Here is a 24,694-nt window from a genome sequence, read left to right on the forward strand (position 1 = left end):
GGGTCAAGAGCTTCAAATTCCTGGGCGTGCACATCTCTGAAGATCTTTCCTGGTCCGAGAACACTAATGCAATTATCAAGAAAGCTCATTAGCGCCTCTACTTCCTGAGAAGATTACGGAGAGTCGGTTTGTCAAGGAAGACTCTCTCTAACTTGTACAGATGCACAGTAGAGAGCATGCTGACCGGTTGCATCGTGGCTTGGTTCGGCAACTTGAGCGCCCTGGAGAGGAAAAGACTACAAAAAGTAGTAAACACTGCCCAGTCCATCATCGGCTCTGACCTTCCTTCCATCGAGGGGAGTTATCGCAGTCGCTGCCTCAAAAAGGCTGGCGGTATCATCAAAGACCCACACCATCCTGGCCACACACTCATCTCCCCGCTACCTTCAGGTAGAAGGTACAGGAGCCTGAAGACTGCAATGACCAGGTTCAGGAATAGCTACTTCCCCACAGCCATCAGGCTATTAAACCTGGCTCGGACAAAACTCTGATTATTAATAACCCATTTTCTGTTATTTGCACTTGATCAGTTTATTTATTCATGTGTGTATATATTTATATCATGGTGTATGGACACACTGATCTGTTCTGTAGTTAATGCCTACTATGTTCTGTGTGCTGAAGCAAAGCAAGAATTTCATTGTCCTATACAGGGACACATGACAATAAACTCACTTGAACTTGAACTTGAACTTGTTCCTCTGCTCCCCTGATCTATATGGAACTTCATGTCGAACTTTGCTTGTAGTTTTCACTCTGACTTTGGGCTTTCACCTTGCTGTGTCTGCAGTGGGGGCGTGCTGAGCAAATGCTGGCACCGGGACAAGGACCTCATGGGGTGTGATTTATGGCCTGCTGCCCTTCACATCCATACTCGTCTGCTCACTCGTTGGCTATCCTGGCCAGATCGTAAAATATACACGGCAAAATCTCATCGCTGTCTGTTCAGCCGTGCCAACTAAAGACTATGCTTCACCGGCCCTTCAATACAAACGGAAACATTGTGAATCCACTGCCGATTCTGGGGAGAATCTCAAAAAATAGCCCTGTAGTTATCCATCTAGAGGTACAGAAGTGTGAAAACACACACCTCCAGATTCAGGGACAGTTTCTTCCGAGCTGTTATCAGCCAACTGAACCATCCTACCACAACTAGAGAGCAGAGCTGAACTACTATCTACATCAGGGGTCGGCAACATATGGCCCCCGGGCCGAAGGCGGCCCATAATCCGAAATCATCGGCCCGCAGGCGTATTTTTGTTCCATAATCATCTGGCCCGCTGACTTCCATCATCTGCGGTACCTCCCGGGCCCGAGGCCGCGGCGCCCAGGCGCGGTGATGCAAGGATACAGAAACGCCGAGTAGCGCCGAGCTCTGGCTGCACCACAACCTGCGCAAAGCCGCCGGCACGGGCGCACACATTCTGTGACTGGGCTTCACTGTCGGGATCGGGGTTGTCAATAGGCCGGGGACGAGTGGGTGTGGGTATTTGAGCCACCGCCCTCAGGACAGAGCCAAGGCAATGGTCCATACGTGCGCCATGTTGGTGTGCTCTTGTAACTAGGGACGTCATGTTGGTGAGCTCCCGTAACTAGGGACGCCATGTTGGTGAGCTCCCGTAACTAGGGACGCCATGTTGGTGAGCACCCGTAACTAGGGATGCCATGTTGGTGAGCACCCGTAACTAGGGATGCCATGTTGATGAGCACCCGTAACTAGGGATGCCATGTTGGTGAGAGCACCCGTAACTAGGGACGCCATGTTGGTGAGCACCCGTAACTAGGGGCCAGTGCTCCGGGTGGCATCCTCGAAGTGGTGGGATCTCTGTGAACACGTCGTGATAGATGTGTCCTTCCATTATTTATTATGTAAAGGTATATGTGTGTTATATTTGTGTTTATAGTTTCTTTGGTTGTTTGTTTGTTTGTCTTTTGCACAAAAGTCCGCGAGCATTGCCACTTTCATTTCACTGCACATCTCGTATGTGTATGTGACAAATAAACATGACTTGACTTGACTTGACTTGGATCGATTTGGCAGGTGGGTGGAGGAATGGTAGATGGAATTTAATACAGAGAAATGTGTGGTGTTGCACTTTGGGAAGTCTAACATGAGCAGGACTTACATTGTGAATGGTAGGCCTCTGAGTAGTGTTGTAGAGCAGAGGGATCTAGGAGTGCACGTGCATGGTTCCTTGAAGGTGGAGTCGCAGGTAGATAGATTGGTCAAAAAGACTTTTGGCACATTGGCCTTCATCCTTATTGAACCAAGAAGTTGAGAAAATAATTGCAGTCATATATTTTGGGTCAATACCCGGAACGTTGCCTATTTCCTTCGCTCCATAGATGCTGCCACACCCGCTGAGTTTCTCCAGCATTTTTGTCTACCTTGGCTGTCGAGGGTGTAGGTTAACGGTGAGAGGGGGCATGGTTTAAAGGGGATGCGTGGGGCAGGTACGAGCTCAACAGGGAGAGGTTGCGGAAGCTGGGACTCTATTCCAAGGCGCGGTGGAGGATGAGGAGAGATCTTATAGAGATGTATAAAACTATGATAGGATATCGAACCTGGGTCTCAGGCACTGCAAGGCAGCAATTCCACTACTGCATCACCGTACAGTGACGGCATTTGTTGCCTTTATTTCAGGATAATATTAGGTGCAGAAGGGCCGAATGGCCTACTCCTGCACCTAATTTCTATGTTTCTATGTTTCTATAGGACAGATTTGGAGGGATATGGATCAAACACAGGCAGGTGGGACTAGTGTAGCTGGGACATGTTGGCAAGTTGGGCCGAAGGGCCTGTTTCCACGCTGTATCACTCTATGACTCTCTAGATACAGGCAGAGGTGCTTACGATTTGGGTTTGACATCAAGGGGTCACAGCTTTTATTAAGGGTATGGCTTTGATTAGTGTTGAAATGAAAGAATTTGGTGTACACAGAGTGGCTGGTGTACATCTCTGGAACTCTCTGCCAATTAGGGCAGGAGTAGGCCATTCAGGCTATTCGAGCCTGCACCGCCATTTAGATGTGGCCATTGTGGCTATCCAACTCAGTATCCCGTACCTGCAGGTTCTCTACATGAGTTGGATCCCCCTAGCCATGACAAGGGAATGGCTAACTGCAGGCTTAAATATAGCCAATGGCTGGCCTCAACTACCCTCTGTGGCAGATGTTTCCATAGGACCACTCTTTGTGAAATGGATCTTCTCAGGCTCGGTTTTAAAGTAGCTGGGACCTGGTATCCAAGCTGGGCCGAAGGGCCTGGACTTCCCAACTGTATCGGGAACAATCTATACTGCATCTAGGCCTGTCCAGTTTGACTCTTAATATTTTTTGTTTTGCATTTCTATGATTCCCCTCTCAAATCTTCTAAATTCTAGAAGAGTGGAGTGTACATATGGTGTACATATTGCTGCTAAATTTGTATAAGATAATTACAAGCAGTTGAATAAGGGGTTGGAATGAATAAGCTTTGGCTTCTTCCTGCCCCTTTTCGGACACAGACGATTTCATTTATTTATAGAAATTGTTTCTGACACTTTATAAATATTCTTGTTTTGTTTTTTGTATGCTGTTTCACACTTGCTTTTTATTCTTTTATTCTGTTCGAAATAACTAATGAAACAAATAAATGAATAAATAGAAATGTATGGCACACATAATGTGGGCCGAAGGGCCTGTCCCTGTGCTGTACTTCACTGATAGAGGGCAGAATCCACTGATAGAGGGCAGAGGCACAACAGATGCCAGTTACACATGTGTGCAGGATGGATAACCCAGGAAAATAGATGTGGCTGAATGAACAATATGAACCAGAAACAGAGGCGCAGGTAATGTAGAGACAGCAGGGAGTCTGCAGGCCTTGGACAGCGCCTCTACTTCCTGAGAAGATTACGGAGAGTCGGTTTGTCAAGGAAGACTCTCTTTAACTTCTACAGGTGCACAGTCGAGAGCATGCTGACCGGTTGCATCGTGGCTTGGTTCGGCAACTTGAGCGCCCTGGAGAGGAAAAGACTACAAAAAGTAGTAAACACTGCCCAGTCCATCATCGGCTCTGACCTTCCTTCCATCGAGGGGATTTATCGCAGTCGCTGCCTCAAAAAGGCTGGCAGTATCATCAAAGACCCACACCATCCTGGCCACACACTCATCGCCCTGCTACCTCCAGGTACAGGAGCCTGAAGACTGCAACAACCAGGTTCAGGAATAGCTACTTCCCCTCAGCCATCAGGCTATTAAACCTGGCTCGGACAAAACTCTGATTATTAATAACCCACTTTCTGTTATTTGCACTTTATCAGTTTATTTATTCATGTGTGTATATATTTATATCATGGTATATGGACACACTGATCTGTTTTGTAGTTAATGCCTACTATGTTCTGTGTGCTTAAGCAAAGCAAGAATTTCATTGTCCTATACAGGGACACTTGACAATAAACTCACTTGAACTTGACCTTGAGGTTGGGAGAGTGGGCGGAGAAGTGGCAGATGGAGGTAGAGTTGCTGCCTCACAGCGCCAGAGACCCGGGTTCCATCCTGACTGCGGGTGCTGTCTGCACGGAGTTTGCACGTTCTCCCCGTGACCTGCGTGGGTTTTCTCCGCGCGCTCCGGTTTCCTCCCACACTCCAAAGACGTGTGCGTTTGTTGGTTAATCGGGAGTCACGGGTCGGCACGGACTCGGTGGGCCGAAGGGCCTGTTTCCGCGCGGTATCTCTAAAGTAATTGGATCTAAAATGAGGGTGAGGATCTATGACTTCCACTTGTGCCACTGTGCCAATCTTGGCTTCCTGACACCATGGACTCCAAGTTAAAGCAAGCCCTTGATTGGAAACCTTCCTTGCAAAACCACTACCCGTTTTGACTTTACCCAATCTACAGAAGCCAATTAACCCTTAAAGACCCTCGACTTTGGGAGTGTGGGAGGAAACGGAAGCATCCTGGCAGTCACGGGGGGAACGTGCAAACTCCGTACAGACAGCACCCGTAGTCAGGATGGAACCCAGGTCTCTGGTGCTGTGAGGCAGCAACTCTACCACTGCACCACCGTGCCGAAGAAGTATATTAAATTGTGAGAGGCATTGATACGGTGTAAGAATGAGGGTGAGATGGCCATTCTTACGCCATCAAGGGTCTCGGCCCGAAACGTCACCCATTCCTTCTCTCCAGAGATGCTGCCTGTCCCGCTGAGTTACGACAGCTTTATGTGTCTCTGGTTTAAACCAGCATCTGCAGCTCCTTCCCACACAACCCAATGGGATTCCATGAGGTCCTTCAGATGATTGATCAGAAGTCCACCAGCATCTCCTGAACATTTGCCGCGACCCCACCCTGAAATTAAAAACCTGAAGAGCCATAACCTGCAGAGCTGGGAAGTGGCTAGCATGAAGTAAAGGGGTTGAATGTACACCACAACCTGTCAAGGTCCTGCAATGAGTTTAGTTCAGTTTAGAGATACAGCATGGAAACAGGCCCTTCGGCCCATCGAGTCCACACTGAAGAGTAATCACCCCATTCAATAAACAATAGGTGCAGGAGTAGGCCTTTCGGCCCTTCGAGCCAGCACCGCCATTCAATGTGATCATGGCTGATCATCCCCAATCAGTACCCCATTTCCTGCTTTTTCCCCCATATCCCTTGACTCCACTATTTTTAAGAGCCCTATCTAGCTCTCTCTTGTAAGTATCCAGAGAACCTGCCTCCAGCACCCTCTGAGGCAGAGAATTCCACAGACTCACCACTCTCTGTGAGAAAAAGTGTTTCCTCGTCTCCGTTCTAAATGGCTGACCCCTTATTCTTAAACTGTGTGGCCCCTGGTTCTGGACTCCCCCAACATCGGGAACATGTTTCCTGCCTCTAGCGTGTCCAAGCCCTTAACAATCTTATACATTGCAATGAGAAACCCTCTCATCCTTCTAAACTTCAGAGCGTACAAGCCCTATGAGTCATGTCGTGGGGCGGTGCACGCAATCCTACACACACTAGGGGCAATTTACATATTGACACCAAGCCAATTAACCTACAAACCTACGCGTCTTTGGAGTGTGGGAGGAAACCGAAGATTCCGGAGAAAACCCCGCGAGAACGTGCAAACTCCGTACAGACAGCACCCGTAGCCAGGATGGAACCTGGGTTTCTGCCGCTGTGAGGCAGCAACTCTACCGCTGCACCACCAGTTCTGGAGGTTGGTCGAGAATGTGACGTGGAGAAGGGGTACATACAATACAGTGTCAATCATTCATTCATTCATTCATTCATTCATTCATTCATTCAATCAATCATTCATTCATGCAAAGAGTAATTTGCCCACGTGCCCAGGATCCAGGACTTTCACAGTTTTCATTGATTATAGGGCTGGTTATCTTTAATTGGTTCGAACTTTAGTCAAATGCATACACGGTGGTGCAGCGGTAGAGTTACTACCTCACAGCGCCAGAGACCCAGGTTCGATCCTGACTACGGGCGCTGTCTGTACAGAGTTTGTATGTTCTCCTGTGGCTGTTTGGGTTTTGTCCAGGTACATTGGTTTCCTTTCACACAACAAAGTTTGTAGGTTAATCGGCTTGGTATAATTGCAAATTGTCCCCAATGTGAGTAGGATAGTGTCAGTGTGCGGGGATCGTTGGTCGGCTAGGACTCGGTGGGCCGAAGGGCCTGTTTCTGTGCTGTATCTCTAAACTAAACTCTCACTGTATCCAGACACAGAGTGCTGGAGTAACTCAGCGGGATGGGCAGCATCTCTGGAGAGAAGGAACGGGTGACGTTTCGGGTTGAGACCAAGAAGGATCATACACATTGACCACACATTCCTTCTCTCCAGAGATGCTGCCCGGCCCGCTGAGTTACTCCAGCATCTTGTGTCTATCTTCAGTTTAAACCAGCATCTGCAGTTCCTTCCGACTAAACTGAACACTTGGTTTCCATAAATGGCATATTGGAAACCTCCACACATTCCCTGCACATTGCATGTATCTTTTGGGGGCAAAATGGCTACAGTTACATTTTTCTCCATTTTCCCCACCAATCTCCACCCTCAACCCCCACGGACCTCAACAGCTAAAACCCCAGTCCCACGGTACGAGTTCATTCCAAGAGCTCTCCCGAGTTTGCCCTGATTCGAAATCGGAGATTTACGATAATGGCCGCTCGTCGGTACTCGGGGCTCTCGTGGACATTTTTCAACATGTTGAAAAATCTTTAGACCGTCGTGAGACAGGTTAGTTTTACTCTACTGATGATGTGTTGTTGCAATAGTAATCCTGCTCAGTACGAGAGGAACCACAGGTTCAGACATTTGGTGTATGTGCTTGGCTGAGGAGCCAATGGTGCGAAGCTACCATCCGTGGGATTATGACTGAACGCCTCTAAGTCAGAAGCCCGCCTAAACGTAACGATACCCTAGTGCCACGGCTCGCTGGTTGGCCTGGGATAACCGGCCGCCGTCTACGCGGCGGCGGTCGGCGAGAAGTGCCGATTGCTACTGGCCTGGAGTGCGGACAGATGTGCGCCGCCTCTCACCCGTTTAGCACACCGTATGTTCGTGGGGAACCTGGTGCTAAAATATTCGTAGACGACCTGATTCTGGCTCAGGGTTTCGTAAGTAGCAGAGCAGCTAACTCGCTGCGATCTATTGAAAGTCATCCCTTGAGCCAAACTTTATAAAGAAAAAAAAAAAAAAAATCTTCACGAGTCTTCCGTGCTTACCTGCCGTTAGCGAGTCTTCCCGAGTGCCTGCCGTTAGCGTTACGAGCCACTAAGAGACGTCCCCGAGCTCCGACGTACCCGCTACGTTCATTCTCCGTGCTTACCACGAGTTTGATTTTTTTTTTTAAACTCGGGGGAGCTCTTGAAATGAACTCATACCGTGGGACAGGGCTTTAATCATGCTAATGTGTCCATCCATGACCCTAAAGGGCGTGTCCCATTGGGCATCATATGCGCATCACGCAAGTGGCGTGCAAGTATTTTGTGAATCCCCAAATCCTGGGACGCTGCGCGCGACTTCGAGTCACTGCCTACATCATCACACACCCGTGTACACGTCATGCATCATGACGCAAATTACGCCCAAGTGGAACATGCCCTTAACTGGCCAGCAGCATGTGTACAATAACCGTATTTCAAGTCACTCTCACTGCAGAAAAGGCCTAGTTGATTTTACATTGCAATACAATTGTGGAATAAAATAACAATGTGTTTTTTATTATTTTATAATTTATTGTGTGAAGTTCTAGTCGTCCCATTACAGGAAGGATGTGGAGGCTTAGGAAAGGGTGCAGAGAGGGTTTACCAGAATGATGTGTGGAGGAAGGAACTGCAGATGCTGGTTTACACTGAAGATGGACACAAAATGCTGGAGTAACTCAGCGGGACAGGCAGCATCTGAAAAGGGAAATAATTGACATTCGGGTCTAGACTGCAATCTGAAGAAGGGTCTTGAACTAAAAGGTCACCTATTCCTTTTCTCCAGAGATTTTACCAGAATGACACATGGATTAGAGCAGTGGTTCTAAACCTCTTTGGCATATGTGAACAAAATACTGTATGTGGTTTGTACCTTTGTTAGGTTCCTAAACATGGGCTCAACGAATGGATATGTTATTTAGGATCCCTTCATGCCCTCCGGTAGAGCCACAAACGACCCCCATGAAGGTCCTGACCCCAGGTTAAGAACCACTGTATTAGAGGGCATTGGATACCAGGTGAAGTTGGACACTTGGAATGTTTTCTCTGGAATGTCACTGGTTTAGTTTAGAGATACAGGGCAGACACAGTCCCTTCGGCCCAACGAGTCTGTGCCGACCAGCGATCGCCCATACACTAACCTACACACCAAGGACAATTTTACAACTTAGCAAAACCCAGTAACGTATAAACCCGCACGTTTTTTGGGATGTGGGAGTAAACCGGAGTTGACCCACGCGGTAACAGGGAGAACCGGCAAACTCCACACAGACAGGTCAGGATCAAGGGCGGCACGGTGGCGCAGAGTTAGAGTTGCTGCCTCACAGCGCCAGAGACCAAGGGTGCGATTCTGACTACGGGCGCTGTCTGTACGGAGTTTGTACGTTCTCCCCGTGACCTGCGTGGGTTTTCTCCGAGATCTTTGGTTTCCTCCCACACTCCAAAGACGTGCAGGTGTGTAGGTGAATCGGCTTGGTGTATGTGTGTCCTTAGTATAAGTGTAAATTGTCCCTAGTGTGTGTAGGACAGTGTTAATGAGCGGGGATCGCTGGTCGGTTCCGACACGGTGGGCCTGTTTCCGCGCTGTATCTCCGAACAATACTAAAAAAAAATCAAACCCGGATCCCTGGCGCAGTGAGGCAGTGGTTCTACCCGCTGCGCCACTGTGCCGCCCAACTTGTGACAACTGAGCCCCACTGATGGCAAGCAGTGGAAACTCAGAAAGCTGGAAGACCAGGAGTAATGATTGCAGAATCTCCTCACCAACTAATAGAAACATACAACATAGAAACATAGAAAATAGGTGCAGGAGTAGGCCATTCGGCCCTTCGAGCCTGCACCGCCATTCAATATGATCATGGCTGATCATCCAACTCAGTATCCTGTACCTGCCTTCTCTCCATACCCCCTGATCCCTTTAGCCACAAGGGCCACATCTAACTCCCTCTTAAATATAGCCAATGAACTGTGGCCTCAACTACCTTCTGTGGCAGAGAATTCCACAGATTCACCACTCTCTGTGTGAAAAATGTTTTTCTCATCTCAGTCCTAAAAGACTTCCCCCTTATCCTTAAACTGTGACCCCTTGTTCTGGACTTCCCCAACATCGGGAACAATCTTCCTGCATCTAGCCTATCCAACCCCTTAAGGATTTTTGGAATTTTCTATAAGATCCCCCCTCAATCTTCTAAATTCTAGCGAGTGCAAGCCGAGTCTATCCAGTCTTTCTTCAAATGAAAGTCCTGCCATCCCAGGAATCAGTCTGGTGAACCTTCTCTGTACTCCTTATACGGCAAGAATGTCTTTCCTCAGATTAGGAGACCAAAACTGTACGCAATACTGTACGCAATAATGGCTGGAGTCAGTGTTGGGACGCAGAACATTGGGCCAAAGTGAATGAACAAGTGCCCCAGAGGCCTAAATTTAAGTACACCTTGTTGTACACCTGTAAGCACACTTCACCTTATGATGAAGGCCCTGAATGTTGATACCAGGCTCCATGAGGTGAGCTGGGCCTCATCCACGCTCAGTAAACACACTTACAATGGTCAAAGCATCCAGTTTAGGCTTCATTGATCACCTTGAAGGGCCGCACGTGTGCGTGAGGGTACACAGGTCAACTGTAACGGTTGTCGGGGGTGATGGGGAGAAGGCAGGAGAATGGGGTTGGGAGGGAGAGACAGATCAGCCATGATTGAACGGCACAGTAGACTTGATGGGCCGAATGGCCTGTTTCTGCTCCTGTCACATGTGGACATGGGCAGGGTGTAGCAGTGGGCTGGGAGGGTCCAGGCCTGGCCTGGCCTGGCTCACCCACCACAGACCGGGGTTCACCACCAGAATGAGGAGGGGTCGAGAGGGGTGGGGGGCGGACTGGCAAGAACAATGGGGGACCCAGTGGAAGGGGGGGTGGGGCTGAGTCTCTGAGATTGAACAGAACAAGGGGGGGGGGGGGGGGCGAGATGGTAGTAGGTAGAGCCGGTGGTCGGGGTGGGGGACGGGCAGTAGATGAGACCGTTCGGTGAACTGTTGTAACTTTGTCAGTGCTGAGACATGGCAACACTGGTGTCTCTGGGTTGTCCACAAAACAAAGCATCTGACTGTGACCTAGGCAGTCGTGGTAATACTGTATCACTGAATTATCCATGGTAGGTCCAGGCTGTAGACTAGGCCAATGGCCCATGAGGGCAGGAGTCAAACCCATCGCTGAGTGTCCCTGTTTGCCGTCAGTACTGTGGCTCTTTGTCCAGGGGCAAAGATCTTTGGGCAGGAGTGTGGCGTGCTCTGGGCCTGGAGCTTTTACAGTGATGGTGTCCTCTGAGCCGCTCCATATCATCTCTGGGCCACGGCCGAGACCAGGCTGGGTTGTTCCACCTCTGGTTCTGTCTTTATCAAGTGTTCCTGTTCTTCCCCCTCCTCCCCCTCAGTGTTGGGGCTGCAGACGTTACCGTAGGGACTGGCGGCGGTGGGCGACGGCGTCCCGTTGCCGTTGGCGATGGTGGAGAGCTGCCTCCGTACAGCCATGGCCGCCATGTCCGCCAGCCCCAGCTTGACCGGTGAGGCCAGGGGGCCGGGCAAGGTGGCCCGCGGTGACTGCCCCACCGCCGCTTCACCAGCCCCCCGCCACCCGGCCCTGGGCCACGCTCCGTCCACGGGCTCCCGCTCACGCTCCCGCTCGCCGCTCTGGTCATCCAGGAGCTGCACCAGGAAGTCGATGTACTTCATGGCCAGCCGCAGGATCTCGTTCTTGCTCAGCTTCTTGTCCGGGGGGTGGGTGGGGATCAGCCCGCGGAGGTCGGAGAATGCACCGTTCACGTTTTGCTGCCTCCACCGCTCGCGGCTGTTGGTGAACATGCGGCGGACCACCTTCTGGGGCGGGCCTGAAAAAAAACCCCAAACACAGGCAGTCACAACAGTTGTTGATTAGTCCGGGTGTCAGGGGTTATGGGGAGAAGGCAGGAGAATGGGGTTAGTCAAGGAGGGAGAGATAGATCAGCCATGATTGAATGGTGGAGTAGACTTGATGGGCTGAATGGCCTAATTCCACCCCTATACCTTATGATAGTTCACAGTTCGCTATAACTTAGCTTAATAACTTGGTTCATAAAGGGCCTGTCCCACTTAGGCAACCTCTACCACGAGTTCTGACAGGTTGGCCCATGACATACTCGCAGCATGGTGGCCACGAAGTCGTAGGAGGTCTTCGTAACTCTCCCTCGTGCTTGAGAGTGGTCTCCGCATACTCGAGGCCTCAGCTAGGTCGCGGCGTATTTTTCAAGGTGATAAAAAATGACCGCGGGTAAAAATAGGTTGCCGCGTGGGAAAAAACCATATTCCCCCCCCCCCCCCCCCCCCCATGGCAGCCGTTTACCTTCCTCTTCAATCGCGCAGACAGCGCTCCTCCACCTTCCCTGGCCCCCGCTGTGTGTGTGTGTGTGTGTGTGTGTGTATGAGTGTGTGTGTGTGTGTGTGTGTGTGTATGTGCGCATGTGTGTGTGTGTGTGTGTGTGTGTGTGTGTATGTGTATGTGTATGTGTGTGTGTATGTGTATGCCTATGCGTGTGCGTGCGTGTGTGCTTGTGTGTACGTGTGCTTGTGTGTGTGCGCGCGTGTGTGTGCGCGTGTGCGTGCGTGGTCGATACAGCTCGCGGTTTCAACACGGACGGTCGATCCAGCTCACGGCTTTCCAGGCGAGCGCCCTCGAGCTGGAAGGTCGAAGACACTCTTTTTAACTCGCCGATTAGGTCGCCCAAGTGGGACAGGGCCTTAACTTAACTATCATAAGTTAGTTATGATAGTAACTAACATAAGTTCATTAAAGTGGAAAGAGTTCAGTTCACAAGAAGGACACAAACATAGTGTGAGTACATAAGTGATAGGAACAGAATTAGAGCACGCGGGTACAAACTCTGTACCCATAGGGCAGCACCCATAGTCAGGATCAGCCCATGTGTTTGCAAGGCAATAGCTCTACCACTGCGCCACTATGCTATCCTTAAAAAATGGGCTCATCTGAGATTTGAACCCAGGACCTCTCACACCCAAAGCCAGAATCATACCCCCTAGACCAACAAGCCGAGATGTGTTTAAATGGTGTAAAGTTCCAAGTATTTAGAGATATCAGAGCATCCTCGTAGATGAATCACTGATTGTTAGCAAATACAGAGAACAGTGGGGAAGGGAAATATAGCCTTAGCGTGCTCAACTTCTCCCTATAGCCCAGATCCTCGAGTCCTGGGAGCATCCTCGTAAATCCTCTCCGCACTCATCCTACCACTGCCAGAGAGCAGTGCTGAACTACTATCTACCTCTTTGATGACCCTTGCACTATCCCTGATCAGACTGTGCTGGCTTTATCTTGCAGTAAACGTTATTCCCTCATCATGTATCTGCACACTGTAAATGGCTTGAATGTAACATGTATTGTCTTTCCGCTGACTGGTTAGCACGCAACAAAAGCTTTTCACTGTACCTCGGTACACGTGACAATAAACTAAACGGAACTCTTCATCAGTCTGAAGAAGGGTCTCGACCGGAAAAGTCACCCATTCCTTTTGTCCAGAAATGCTCCCTGTCCCGCTGAGTTACTCCAGCATTTTGTGTCCATCTCTGAACTTTTCCTACTTTAATGACAGTAGACAATAGACGCAGGAGTAGGCCATTCGGCCCTTCGAACCAGCACTGCCATTCACTATGATCATGGCTGGTCATCCCCAAACAGTACCCTGTTCCTGCCTTCTCCCCAAATCCCCTGACTCCGCTATTTTTAAGAGCCCTATCTAGCTCTCTTTTGAAGGCATCCAGAGAACCGGCCTCCACCACCCTCCGAGGCAGAGAATTCCACACTAACCACTCTCTGTGAGAAAAAATGTTTCCTCGTCTCCGTTCTAAATGGCTTACTCCTTATTCTTAAACTATGTGTGGCCCCTGGTTCTGGACTCCCCCAACATCGATAGCACGTTTCCTGCCCCTAGCGTGTCCAAACTCTTAACAATCCTATATGTTTCAATGAGATATCTTCTCATCCTTCTAAAGACCTGTGATAGGTGTTGATCCAAAGGCACACACAAGGACGAGACGAGATGCAGGCAGGAACATTCCCCGAGACCAGGTCCACCCACCTGCACGCATCTCCACTTCATAATGATGTGATGATCTCCTTTTGATCCTGCTGTTTGGAAACATGCTGAAGGTGCTTGTTGCTCCAATGTACGTACTAGAACGACAGCACAACTGTGTTAGAAACAAGGAACTGCAGATGCTGGTTTACACCAAACATAGACACAGAGTACTGGAGTAACTCAGCGGTTCAGCCAGCATCTCCGTACAGACAGCACCTGTAGTTGGGATCAAACCTGGGTCTCTGGCGCTGTGAGGCAGCAACTCTACCACTGGGTTAACAGTGTTTGCCGATCACAGAATAACTGACCTACAAACTCATCAAACCTCCATTTGTGCATTTGATGTGTCTCTGGAATAAAGGCATCCCTGACTATTTCCAATGTTCAATCAGCACCATGATTTCTAGGCCACTAGAGGGCAGCTAAGAGCCTACTTACTCAACCCGAAACGTCACCCATTCCTTCCCTGCAGAGATGCTGCGTGTCCCGTTGAATTAAGGGCCTGTCCCACCTGGCCATTATTTGCGCGCCATTTAGGCGACCTGGTAGCGTGTGGGTAGCATGTGGGTAGCGTGTGGGTAGCGCGGGACAGGCGCATGGAGTGGCGTGGAGTTGGCTTGGAGTTACACGCGGTAACGCGCAGCGCGCCTTGATTTCGTGCTGCACAAAATCTCCGCGCGCCACCAGCCTGTCCCGTAAATGACAGCCAAGTGGGACAGGGTGCCGTTTCGGGTCGAGACCCTTCTTCAGACTGAAACATCACCCATTCCTTCTCTTCAGAGATGCTGCCGGTCCCGCCGAGTTACTCCTGCATTTTGTGTCTATCTTCAATTTAAACCAGCATCTGCAGTTCCTTCCCACAGATTAATTTGGTCTGCAGCTTGCTACTTTTCATTCACCTCTCTTTTGTGAGTAGGTGCATTACATCTGCAGTTTTCCAATTGCTAGCACCACACAAGAAACGGGAACATTTTAGAAAATCACCATAAATATCATAAACTGGGTAAATATCATCAACTGGGTATTCAAATGACGTCACGCGCTCCAGACGGCTGTGCGGACACTTGAAGACGCACGAGACAGTCACACGTCAGTCACTACCGGCTTGTCGCATAAATGACGGCAAGTGGGACAGGCCCTTTACTCCAACATTTTATGTCAAATCATTTATAATGTATATAACTGGGGTCCCAGCACTGAGCCTTGCGGGACCCCACTAGTCACTGCCTCCCATTCTGAAAAGGACCCGTTAATTCCTACTCTTTGCTTCCTGTCTGCCAACCAGTTCTCTATCCATGTCAATACCCCACCGCCAATATCCCAGATGGTCTCAGGCTGAGACCCTTCTTCAAACTGATGAAGGGTTCAGTTCAGTTTAGTTTAGATTATTGTCACGTGTACCGAGGTACAGTGAAAAGCTTTTAGTTGCGTGCTATCCAGTCAGCGGGAAGACTACAGGATTACAATCGAGCCGTCCACTGTGTACAGATACATGCGTAAGAAAGAACTGCAAATGCTGGTTTAAATCGAAGGTAGACACAAAAGGCTGGAGTAGCTCAGCGGGTGAGGCAGCATCTCTGGAGACAAGGAATGGGCGACGTTTAACGTAATACACTTGGCCCTTCAATAAGTTTGGACTTATTACAGCATGGCCATTCGGCCCACTAGGTCAAAGCCATCTTCTACCCAGGCAATACCATCAGCCCCAACCATCAAACCAACATGCCCACAAAGGGCACTAAAGTACAATTTTACTGAAGCCAATTAACCTACAACCCTGTATGTCTTCAGAGTGTGGGAGGAAACCGGAGCACCAGGAGAAAACCCACACAGTCACGGGGGTGAAAACTCCGTGCAGACGGCACCCGTAGTCAGGATGGAACCCGGCTCTTGGGTGCAATTCCACCACCATGCTGCCCGGAAAGTTGGCCCGATTAAATTTTCCCCCTCTCAACTTAAAACAAGGATGGCAGCGGTGGGATTCGAACCCACGCCCCCGAAGAGACTGGAGCCTAAATCCAGCGCCTTAGACCGCTCGGCCACGCTACCAACTGGTCCTGAATGGTCCCTTGCCAATCCCATAGCAATGGTACTGACCCGAGAATGATCTGTGTAAGTACAGTATCACTGATACACTCAAGTCGAGGACAATTACATTTTCTCACGACACAGACAGAAGTCACATCATCTTCCAGCTTATGATTTACAAACTTGCACCATATTTAGACAATAGACAATACGTGCAGGAGTAGGCCATTCGGCCCTTCGAGCCAGCACCGCCATTCAATGTGATCATGGCTGATCATTCCCAATCAGTACCCCGTTCCTGCCTTCTCCCCATATCCCCTGACTCCGCTATTTTTAAGAGCCCTATCTAGCTCTCTCTTGAAAGCATCCAGAGAACCTGCCTCCACCGCCCTCTGAGGCAGAGAATTCCGATTTCCATCCTGACTACCAGTACTGTCTGTACGGAGTTTGCACGTTCTCCCTGTGACCACATGGGTTTTCTCTGGGTGCTCCGGTTTCCTCCCGCTCTCGAAAGACGTACAGCATTGTAGGTCCAGAACCAGGGGCCACACAGTTTAAGAATAAGGGGTAGGCCATTTAGAACGGAGATGAGGAAACACTTTTTCTCACAGAGAGCGGTGAGTGTGGAATTCTCTGCCTCAGAGGGCGGTGGAGGCCGGTTCTCTGGATGCTTTCAAGAGAGAGCTAGATAGGGCTCTTAAAAATAGCCGAGTCAGGAGATATGGGGAGAAGGCAGAAACGGGGTACTGATTGGGGATGATCACATAGAATGGCGGGTGGTGGGCCGAATGGCCTACTCCTGCACTTATTGTCTATTGTCTATTGTTAATTGGCTTTAGTAAAAATTGTAAATTGTCCCCAGTGTGTGTAGGACAGCACTAGTTTGATCGTTTCAGACTCGGTGGGCCAAAGGGCTTTTTTCCACACTGTATCTCGAAAGCCTAGAGTGTAAAGTCTAGCCGAGGTCAGGATCGAACCCGGGTCTCTGGCATTGTGAGACAGTGGCTCTACCCGCTGAGCCACACCACATTCTCCCTTTGTTGTGGGAAAAGGTGCCAGTCACATTTAGGATCCGTGCGGTGATGCAAGATTGAACACTACAGGGGCAGCTATTTCATATCGTTTAAAAAAATCAAGCTGCTGCCTTTCATTTTGAGGCACAAATTTAAAAAGCAGAAGTTACATTAAACTTGCATCAACCCTTTACTTGCCCAAATTTTGCATAAGCATATAATTCTGCTCTTCACTGTCATCAGGCAACTGAACCATCCTACCACAATGGGAAAGCAGTCCTGAGCTACTATCTGCCTCATTGGAGATCCTCGGACTATCTTTGATCGGACTTTACTGGCTTTATCTTGCACTAAACGTTATTCCCATATCATGTATCTGAACAAGAAGGAACTGCAGATGCTGGAAAATCGAAGGTAGACAAAATTGCTGGAGAAACTCAGCGTCTATGGAGCGAAGGAAATAGGCGACGTTTCTGGCCAAAACCTTTCTTCAGACGGATGGGAGAATTCAATGTTCATGCCCCCAGGATGCAGACTCCTCAAGCGGAATATGAGGTGCTGTTCCTCCAATTTCCGGTGTTGCTCGCTCTGGCCATGGAGGAGACCCAGGACAGAGAGGTCAGACGGGGAATGGGAGGGGGAGTTGAAGTGCTGAACCACCGGGAGGTCAGGTTGGTTAATGTGGAACGAGCGGAGGTGTTCGGCGAAACGATCGCCAAGCCTACGCTTGGTCTCACCGATGTAGATCAGCTGACATCTAGAGCAGCGGATGCAATAGATGAGGTTGGAAGAGGTGCAGGTGAACCTCTGTCGCACCTGGAACGACTGCTTGGGTCCTTGAATGGAGTCGAGGGGGGAGGTAAAGGGACAAGTGTTGCATCTCTTGCGGTTGCAAGGGAAAGTGCCCGGGGAGGGGGTGGTACGGGAGGGAAGGGAAGAATTGACAAGGGAGTTGCGGAGGGAGCGGTCTTTGCGGAAGGCAGACATGGGGGGCGATGAGAAGATGTGGCGAGTGGTGGGGACACGTTGGAGGTGGCGAAACTGACGGGGGATTACTTGTTGTATATGACGGCTAGTGGGGTGAAAGGTGAGGACTAGGGGGACTCTGCCCTTGTTGCGAGTGGGGGGGATGGGGAGAGAGAGCAGTGTTGCGGGGTATGGAAGAGACCCTGGTGCGAGCCTCATCTATGGTGGCGGAGGGGAACCCCCGTTCCCTGAATAATGAGGACATTTCAGATGCCCTGGTGGAACACCTCATCCTGGGAACAGATGCGGCGTAGACGGAGGAATTGGGAGTAGGGGATGGAGTCCTTACAGGAAGCAGGGTGGGAAGAAGTGTAGTCCAGATAGCCATGGGAGTCAGTGGGTTTATACTGGATGTCAGTCAGAAGTCGATCACCTGAGATAGAGATAGTGAGGTCAAGGAATGGTAGGGAAGTGTCGGAAATGGTCCAGGTGTATTTGAGTGCCGGATGGAAGTTAGTGGTGAAGTGGATGAAGTCAGCGAGTTGTGTGTGGGTGCAGGAGGTGGCACCAATGCAGTCGTCGATGTAACGGAGGGAGAGGTCGGATGTGGGGCCCTGGTACGTATCGAACAAGATCAGTGTGGGAATGGGAAGGAGAATTAAAGTGTTTAGCAACCGGGAGATCAGGTAGTTCCAGGCCAAAACCCTTGGGAAATAGGCAACGTTTTGGGCCGAAACCCATGGGTTTCGGCCCGAAACGTTGCCTATTTCCTTCGCACCATGGATGCTGCTGCACCCGCTGTGTTTCTCCCCCAATGTTGTCTACCTGCTAAATACTTTAATTCTCCCTCCCATTCTCACACTGACCTTTCTGTTCGAGGTCTCCCCCATTGTCAGAGTGAGGCTAAACGATAATTGGAGGAACAGCATCTCATATTTTGCTTGGCAGTCTACAGTATGAATATTGACTTCTCTAACTTCAGGTAGCCCCGGCATTCCCTTTCTCTCTATCCCACCCCCAACCCAAGTTGCACCAGCTTCTCGTTCTCACCCAGCAAACAATGACCTTTATTAACGTTACTTTTTGCATATCTTTCGTTCATTGTTCTTTATCTCTCCACATCATCGTCTATATCTCCCGTTTCCCTTTCCCCAGCCCAAGGGCCTCGACCTATATTTAAGAGGGAGTGCTATATTTAAGAGGGAGTTAGATGTGGCCCTTGTGGCTAAGGGGATCAGGGGGTATGGAGAGAAGGCAGGTACGGGATACTGAGTTGGATGATCAGCCATGATCATATTGAATGGCGGTGCAGGCTCGAAGGGCCGAATGGCCTACTCCTGCACCTAATTTCTATGTTTCTATGACCCGAAATGTCTCCCATTCCTTCTCTCCAAAGTGCTGGAGTAAGTCAGCAGGTCAGGCAGCATCTCTGGAGAAAAGAAATAGGTGATGTTTCGGGTGGAGACCCTTCTTCAGTCTCCCTCCAGTTCATTTGCTGCTGGCATGCCCAGCATTTACAGAGAAAATAGGTGCAGGAGTAGGCCATTCGGCCCTTCGGGTCAGCACCGCCATTCAATATAATCATGGCTAACCAGTACCCTGTCCCTGTACGTTTTTCCCCCCCATATCCCTCGATTTGGTTTATCGCCCATTCATAACCAGAGTGAGTCGCTGGACTCAATACATCAGCTCAGAGTCTTTAAGCTGAATGAAAGGATGTCGTCAAGCTGGAAAGAATGCAGAGAAGATTTACGAGGATGTTGCCAGGACTAGAAGCATGAGCTACAGGGAGAGGTTGAGCAGGCTAGGGTTTAACTCCTTATGAGCACAGGAGGATGAGGGGTAATCTGATAGAGGTGTACAAATCACAAGGAGAATAGGCACAGCTGAAAGAGCTCAGTTGGGAGAGTGTTAGGCTGAATATCTAAAGGTCCCTGGTTCAATCCCTGCTTATTACTTTTAAATCAGTTTCTTCCCACATTTCTACCCCTCCACCTATATATATTTTTTAAAGGTAGCACAGTGGTGCATTAGGTACACAAAAATGCTGGAGAAACTCAGTGGGTGCAGCAGCATCTATGGAGCGAAGGAAATAGGCGACCCAAAACGTTGCCTATTTCCTTTGCTCCATAGATGCTGCCTCACCCGCTGAGTTTCTCCAGCATTTTTGTCTACCTTCGATTTTCCAGCATCTGCAGTTCCTTCTTAAACAACAGTGGTAGTTTCGTTTAGAGATACAGCGTAGAAACAGGCCCTTCGGCCCCACCAGCGATCCCCACACACTAAAGGGGGCTGTCCCACTTGGGCAACCTAATTTTTCCCTTGACTCGTACTCGCAGCATGGTCGACACGAGGTCCTAGGAGGTCTTCGTAACTCTCCTTCATGCTCGAGAGTGGTCCCCGCGTACTCGAGGCCTCAGCTAGGTCGCGGCGTATTTTTCAATATGTTGAAAAATGCCCGCGAGTCAAAAAAGGTCGCCGTGGAAAAAAATCGATACTTTTTTTACTCGTAGGTTTAGTTGAAGTAGGTCGTAGTAGGTCGGCATGTTAGTTGTAGGTAATCGAGGGTAGTCGAAGATAGTCTTCATCATAGTCGAAGGGAGGTCGAAGGAGATCCAAGGAGGCCGTCTTCACTCTCCACTAATCGGTGTCCAATTTTCCCGTAGCTAGTCGTAACTAGTCTTCAACATAGTTGAAGGAGGTCTTCAACATATCATTTTTTCCAAACTCTTCTAAACTCTTCTAAACTCGCCAATTAGGTCGCCAAGTGGGACAACCCCTTAACACTATTTACACCAAGCCAATTAACCTACGAACCTGTACGTCTTTGGTGTGTGGGAGGAAACTGAAGGTCTCAGAGAAAACCTACGCAGGTAACGGGGAGAACGTACAAACTCCGTAGAGACAGCACCCGTAGTCAGGATAGATGTGAGGTTATCCATTTTGGTGGCAAAAACGGGAAAGCAGATTATTATCTAAATGGTGGCCGATTGGGAAAGGGGGAGATGCAGCGAGACCTGGGTGTCATGGTACACCACTCATTGAAGGTAGGCATGCAGGTGCAGCAGGCAGTAAAGAAAGCGAATGGTATGTTGGCTTTCATAGCAAGAGGATTTGAGTATAGGAGCAGGGAGGTTCTACTGCAGTTGTACAGGGTCTTGGTGAGACCACACCTGGAGTATTGCGTGCAGTTTTGGTCTCCAAATCTGAGGAAGGACATTATTGCCATAGAGGGAGTGCAGAGAAGGTTCACCAGACTGATTCCTGGGATGTCAGGACTGTCTTATGAGTTTATACTCTCTAGAATTTAGGAGATTGAGAGGGGATCTTATAGAAACTTACAAAATTCTTAAGGGGTTGGACAGGCTAGAAGATTGCAGGAAGATTGTTCCCGATGTTGGGGAAGTCCAGGACAAGGGGTCACAGCTTAAGGATAAGGGGGAAATCCTTTAAAACCGAGATGAGGAGAACTTTTTTCACACAGAGAGTGGTGAATCTCTGGAACTCTCTGCCACAGAGGGTAGTTGAGGCCAGTTCATTGGCTATATTTAAGAGGGAGTTAGATGTGGCCCTTGTGGCTAAGGGGATCAGGGGGTATGGAGAGAAGGCAGGTACGGGATACTGAGTTGGATGATCAGCCATGATCATATTGAATGGCGGTGCAGGCTCGAAGGGCCGAATGGCCTACTCCTGCACCTAATTTCTATGTTTCTATGTTTCTAACCTGGGTCTCCGGCGCTGCAACAGATTTAAGGCAGCAACTCTACCGATGCGCCACCTTGCCGCCCTCTTCCATGCAAGAGAGATTCTTGGAGTTGTGGTCAGGAATTGTCACAGTTTACATAAAGTTATCAACTTCACAGAGAAACCACTTCCCCTAAAGTCCAAATTCAACATAACCTCACCAAGTGTGTAACGTTGTGAGTGGAAACCGCCTGGCCATTGCATCACTGGAGGGGGGGGGGGACAGAAGATCTCGGAGAAAACCCTTGTGGTCGCAGGGAGAACGGAAAACTCCGTACAGATAGCACCCGTGGTCAGGATTGAACCTGGGATCCTAGCACTGTGAGGCAGCAACTCTACCGCTGCACCACCGTGCCGGCCCTCTTATTCCCAACATGCTCCCTCCAGCACCGGCACCATCTTTACTGAAGTCCCCTCTGCCTGAAGAACCAGGGGTCACACAGTTTAAGAATAAGGGGTGGGCCATTTAGGACCGAGACGAGGAAAAGCCTTTTTTCACCCAGAGAGTTGTGAATCGGTGGAATTCTCTGCCACAGAAGGCAGTGGAGGCCAATTCACTGGATGTTTTCAAGAGAGAGTTAGATTTAGCTCTTAGGGCTAATGGAATCAAGGTATATGGGGAAAAGCAGGAACGGGGTACTGATTGTGGATGATCAGCCATGATCACATTGAATGGCGGTGCTGGCTCGAAGGGCTGAATGGCCTCCTATGTTTCTATCCATCCTGTGACATTTCTTTCCCATTCTGCCCCCTAGAGGCCCCTGATCTCACTCCATCAATACTCCAAGAGAAACCAGAAACAGCAGAGCACAGATGAAGGGCTGAATGGCCTCCTCTTGTTCCAGATCTCTTTATCTCTTGTCCAACTTAGAATGTCGAATATAGAAGAGCACAGCACAGGAACAGGCCATTCAGCCCACAACGTTTGTGCTAAACATGATGCTAGGTTAAACTGAACCACATTGAGTAGGAGGGAACTGCAGATGCTAGTTTAAACCGAAGATAGACACAAAATGCTGGAGTAACTCAGCGGGACAGACAAACAGCATCTCTGGAGAGAAGGAATGGGTGACGTTTCGGGTCGAGACCCTTATTCAGACTTCAGTTGAACCCGACTCCCTCCATCATCAACTTCTAAAGAGGGGACACAGGGAATTGCAGATGCTGGTTTACCAAGAAAGGACACAAAGTGCTGGAGTAACTCAGTGGGTCAGGTAACATCTCTGGTGAACATGGATTGGTGACGTTTCAGAAGATATAGGTATCTGAATCATTGTCCATCCATGATCCACTGAGTGTCTCATCCCACCCTCTCCCTCTCTCTAGCATGATCAACATCTCACTCACCCATACTCCCTCTATAGCATACTCCCTTTCACTCTCCCCCTCTCTCGTCCCACTAAAAGGCCTGTCCCACTTACACGACCTTTACAAGCGACTGCTGGCACCCGTGATAGGCCGCCAAGGTTTTCAACATGTTGAAAATTCGGCGGCAACCAGAAATACGCTACGACTCTTTGGAGACGTCTCAAGACCATGCAGGCTGTATGGTGGTGAGAGGCCTCCTATGGTCATGAGAGGTCACCCGCCACATGTCGCCGGGGTCACCTGTATGGTCGTTGAGAGGTCTCCAAAGAGTCGTAGTGCCTTTCTGGTCGCTGCTGAATTTTCAACATGTTGAAAATTTCGGTGACCTATGACGGGTGGCAGCAGTTGCCTGTAAAGGTCACGCAAGTGGGACAGGCCATTAGCGCATCCATCAGATAACATCATCACCAGTTTACCCCCAGTCTTCACCATATCAGGGGTATTCAGCTCGTCTCCTGCAGCCCTCCACCTCATTTCCCTGTGTTTCCCCGGCTGGGACGTGAACTGCTAGTCCTCTCTCCTCCTTGCCCAGATGCTGTCTGACCCGAGTGTCTCAGCATTCTCCCTTTTGCTCTCAGGTCCCTGGTACCTTGGACATGGCTTCAGAGAAGATCTTCTAGCTGAAGGTACAATGAACTGCAAGTGCAGGCTTACAAAAAAAAGTGCTGGAGTAATGGGGGGCGGCACGGTGGCGCAGCGGTAGAGCTGCTGCCTCACAGCGCCAGAGACCCGGGATCGATCCTGACTACGGGTGCTGTCAATACGGAGTTTGCACGTTCTTCCCGTGACCTGCGTGGGTTTTCTCCGGGTGCTCCGGTTTCCTCCCACACTCCAAAGACGTACAGGTTTGTAGGTGAATTGGGTTCAGTAAAGATTGTAAATTGTCCCTAGTGGGTGTAGGATAGTGTTAGTGTGCGGGGATCGCTGGTCGGTGCGGACTCAATGGGCCGAATGGCCTGTTTCCGCACTGTATCTCTAAACTAGACTAAACTAAAAATGTTTGGTGTAAAGCAGCTTCCTGCAGAGGGTGGGGGTGGGGGGGGGGGTGGAGGCGGGGGTGGGGGTGGGGGGGGTTGGGGGTAGGGGTTGGGTTTGGAGGGTGGGGGTGGGGGTGAGGGTGAGGGTAGGGGTGAGGGTGGGAGGTGGGGGGGGGGTGGGGGTACAAACATATACAGACCTGTTGATGATGGGGTGGGGGCCATAGGGCGAGCCGACCATTGATGCCACGGGGTGGGTGGAAAGCTGCACCATCCTGCCCTCCGAGCCGGGCACCAGGGAGGGCATGGGGTGCAGGGCGGTCAGTTGGGTGGTCCGCGGCCCGCCATTCACCGGGTGGGCACCGCTCAGCGGGTGCAGCTTGCAGTGACCCAAGCTGATGACCGGCACAGCCAACGCCAGCCCCTCCGACAAGCTCAGCCCCGTCTCCGGACAGCCCCCATCCTCCTGCTGGGCGGCATCTCCTTGGGGAGAGAGCTGCGCTGGGGTCCTGATGTCTACCCCAGCTCCCTCGTTAGTGGGGGTCTCGCTGACCAGTCCTGGCTCCGTCTTCACAGGGCTGCAGCCATCCCCGGAGATATGTGGAGTACACCTCTCGACTTTCTCCATCACTTGACCCTGTTAGCCAGGGTACCTCTCATCAGCCTGAAGGGCACGACACCAGCTGTTTGCCGCTCTGAGAATCCACTGTGTTTTATCTGTAATAAAGGGTGGGGGAGAGAGAGGGGAACAAGTCAATGAGATGGTCAAAAATAGCTGAAAGTAAAGACT

At 50.0% G+C, this 24,694-nt stretch overlaps 1 protein-coding gene and 1 non-coding gene across 2 annotated transcripts in view; both read right to left on the bottom strand.

Annotated features, from left to right (window-relative positions):
• Positions 1–10,685: 10,685 nt before the first annotated feature.
• LOC129714463 (protein lyl-1-like) overlaps positions 10,686–24,694 on the bottom strand; it is a 28,619-nt gene continuing 14,610 nt past the window's right edge. The window contains exons 2-4 of the mRNA XM_055664068.1: positions 24,105–24,621; positions 13,809–13,903; positions 10,686–11,567 (exon numbers count right to left, since the gene is read on the bottom strand). Of these exons, the coding sequence (XP_055520043.1) occupies positions 11,020–11,567; positions 13,809–13,903; positions 24,105–24,532 (1,071 nt within the window). The 5' untranslated portion in view covers positions 24,533–24,621 and the 3' untranslated portion in view covers positions 10,686–11,019. The remainder of the gene's footprint in view (positions 11,568–13,808; positions 13,904–24,104; positions 24,622–24,694) is intronic.
• On the bottom strand, positions 15,776–15,857 carry trnal-uag (transfer RNA leucine (anticodon UAG)). The gene has a single exon. It is a non-coding gene; the product is annotated as a tRNA-Leu (tRNA).

The sequence above is a fragment of the Leucoraja erinacea genome, chromosome 39, assembly GCF_028641065.1.
Source record: "Leucoraja erinacea ecotype New England chromosome 39, Leri_hhj_1, whole genome shotgun sequence".
NCBI classification, from domain to species: domain Eukaryota; kingdom Metazoa; phylum Chordata; class Chondrichthyes; order Rajiformes; family Rajidae; genus Leucoraja; species Leucoraja erinaceus.